The 2666-nt window shown below is 34.9% G+C and overlaps 1 protein-coding gene across 1 annotated transcript; it reads left to right on the top strand.

Moving 5' to 3' along the window:
- Nucleotides 1–68: 68 nt before the first annotated feature.
- LOC101510151 (receptor-like protein EIX2) lies at nt 69–2661 on the top strand (the record flags this gene model as incomplete). Its single annotated transcript, XM_004517133.3, has 1 exon — nt 69–2661. A coding segment is annotated over exon 1 (2565 nt), but the record flags the coding sequence as incomplete, so codon positions are not given.
- Nucleotides 2662–2666: the final 5 nt, after the last annotated feature.

Genomic DNA, 2666 nt, shown 5'->3' on the forward strand with positions numbered 1-2666 from the left:
TCAAGTCTTCCACTAAGTCAAGTCTACGCATTTAGTCTTTCCCTTTTGTTTGGTTTGTACATTATAAATTGTCTTGTTTCCATTCGAATTTTGTTTATGAATGTGAGAAGTAACAATTTGAGTGTTAGAGAGAGGAAGATGATGAGTATGAAATTAGTTGGAACAATCTTTGTGTTGTTGCAGTTGCAGTTGCAGCTTCTTCTTTATTCCAACAATTATGGAGTTGCTTCAGCAGGTTGCATAGATATGGAGAGACGTGCTCTCCTTCAGTTGAAGGCAAGTATTGTGGAAGATTACAATAATGACCCTTTGTCTTCATGGAACAACAAGAGTTATGATTGCTGTGAATGGAAAGGAGTCGGTTGTAGCAATCAAACTGACCATGTTGAAATGCTTCATCTATATGGCGATCAGTTTGGTCGTTTTCGAGGCGAGATCAACGCATCATTGTTGGAGTTGCGCCAATTAAAGTATTTGAACCTTAGTTATAATTGGTTTTCAAACAGTAAATTTCCAGAATTATTTGGTTCTCTAAGCAACTTAAGGTTCCTTGACCTCCGAGCTTCATTTAATGGGGGAAGATTTCCAAATGATATTTCTCGTCTAAGCAACTTGCAATATCTTGATCTTTCATCTAACTACCTTGATGGTACAATCCCTCATCAACTTGGAAATCTCTCTCATTTGCAGTACCTTTATCTCCGTGGTAATAACCTTGTTGGAACCATTCCTCATCAACTTGGAAGCCTTTCAAATTTACAGGAGCTTGATCTTAGAGGGAATCTCTTGAGCGACAAGAATGGTGTTGGAGGTGAGTGGCTTTCTAATCTCACTCTTTTAACTCATCTTGATTTAAGTCTAATGCAAAATCTCGATACTTCTCGTCTCTGGCTGCAAACAATTGCTATGCTTCCAAATATACAAATATTGAAGCTATCTGATTGTCATCTTTCTGATCTTTCTCCCTTCCATTCAATCTTCAATTTTTCTACTTCTCTTAAAGTCATTGATCTTTCGGGCAATGCATTCACATCTTTCAAAATATTTGAATGGGTGTATAATGTCGCCTCCAACTTAACCGAGCTTGATCTTAGCGATAACCTTTTGCAAGGCTCCATTCATTATGATTTTGGAAACACACTGGGAAAATCATTTAGTAACTTATGTTCGTTAAGGTCATTAGACATGTCAAGTAACAAGTTGAGTGAAGATCTTTCAGTAATAATTCATAATTTATCTGTTGGGTGTGCAAAGTACTCGATACAAGAATTATATTTGGCTAGCAACCAAATTATTGGTACACTACCTGACATGTCAGTGTTCTCATCATTAAAAACATTGATACTCTCTCACAATCTATTATATGGGAAAATAATGCATTCATTCCCTTATCAATTAGAGAGTTTGGAATTGGATTCCAATAATTTAGAAGGTGTGATCACTGACTCCCATTTTGGCAACATGTCTATGTTAAAGAATTTAAACTTGAATTCCAATTCATTAGCTTTAATATTCAGTGAAAAATGGGTGCCGCCTTTTCAATTGTTTTCCATATATCTAAGGTCTTGTATATTAGGGCCTAGTTTTCCTACATGGTTGCAGGGTCAAAAATATCTCCAAGCCCTTGACATTTCTGATGCTAAAATCACAGACTTAGTTCCAGTGTGGTTTTGGACTCAATCAACAAATCTAATTTTCATGAATATTTCAAACAATAATCTCAGCGGCACAATTCCAAATTTACCCATAACATTTTTTCATTATTTTGAAGTAATTCTGAATACAAATCAGTTTGAAGGTTCAATCCCACCATTTTTTCGAAGTGCAACATTGCTTGAGATGTCCAAGAACAAATTTTCAAAAATTGATTTGTTCTTATGTACTAACATTGTGGTTGATTCGTTGATTGTATTGGATCTATCAAATAATCAGTTATCAAGTCTACTCTCTAATTGTTGGGGTAATTTGAAAGCATTGAAATTTCTGGATTTGAGTGACAATATATTATCTGGAGAAGTTCCATCATCAATGGGATCATTACTTGAACTTAAGGTATTGATATTGCGGAACAATAGCTTAACGGGGAAGTTACCTTTCTCCTTGAAAAATTGCACAAACTTGCGCATGCTAGATCTTGGAGATAATAGATTATCGGGACCAATACCGTATTGGTTAGGACAAGAATTGCAATTGTTAAGCTTAAGAAGGAACCAATTCTATGGAAATCTTCCTCAAAGTCTGTGTTACTTAAAAAATATTCAGTTGTTGGATCTATCTGAGAACAATATATCAGGACAAATTTTCAAATGTTTGAAGAATTTCTCCTCAATGTCTCAAAAAGTTTCCTCTACTAATATCCAAGAAACTCCTATACTTTACTCAACAGGTGTTGGATCCATATTTCAATATGCCGGTTTTGATTTGAATGCATTGTTGATGTGGAAAGGGGAAGAACGATTGTTTAAGAATAATGAGCTCATTTTAAGGAGCATTGATCTTTCAAGCAATCAATTGATAGGAAACATTCCAGAAGAAATAGGAAATTTGGTAGAATTGGTGTCATTGAATTTATCAAGCAACAATTTGAGTGGAGAAATTACTTTAAAGATTGGAAAATTAAAATTACTTGAATTTCTCGACTTGTCAAGAAACCAGTTCTCTGGTTT

The sequence above is a fragment of the Cicer arietinum genome, unplaced genomic scaffold, assembly GCF_000331145.2.
Source record: "Cicer arietinum cultivar CDC Frontier isolate Library 1 unplaced genomic scaffold, Cicar.CDCFrontier_v2.0 Ca_scaffold_5567_v2.0, whole genome shotgun sequence".
Taxonomy (NCBI): domain Eukaryota; kingdom Viridiplantae; phylum Streptophyta; class Magnoliopsida; order Fabales; family Fabaceae; genus Cicer; species Cicer arietinum.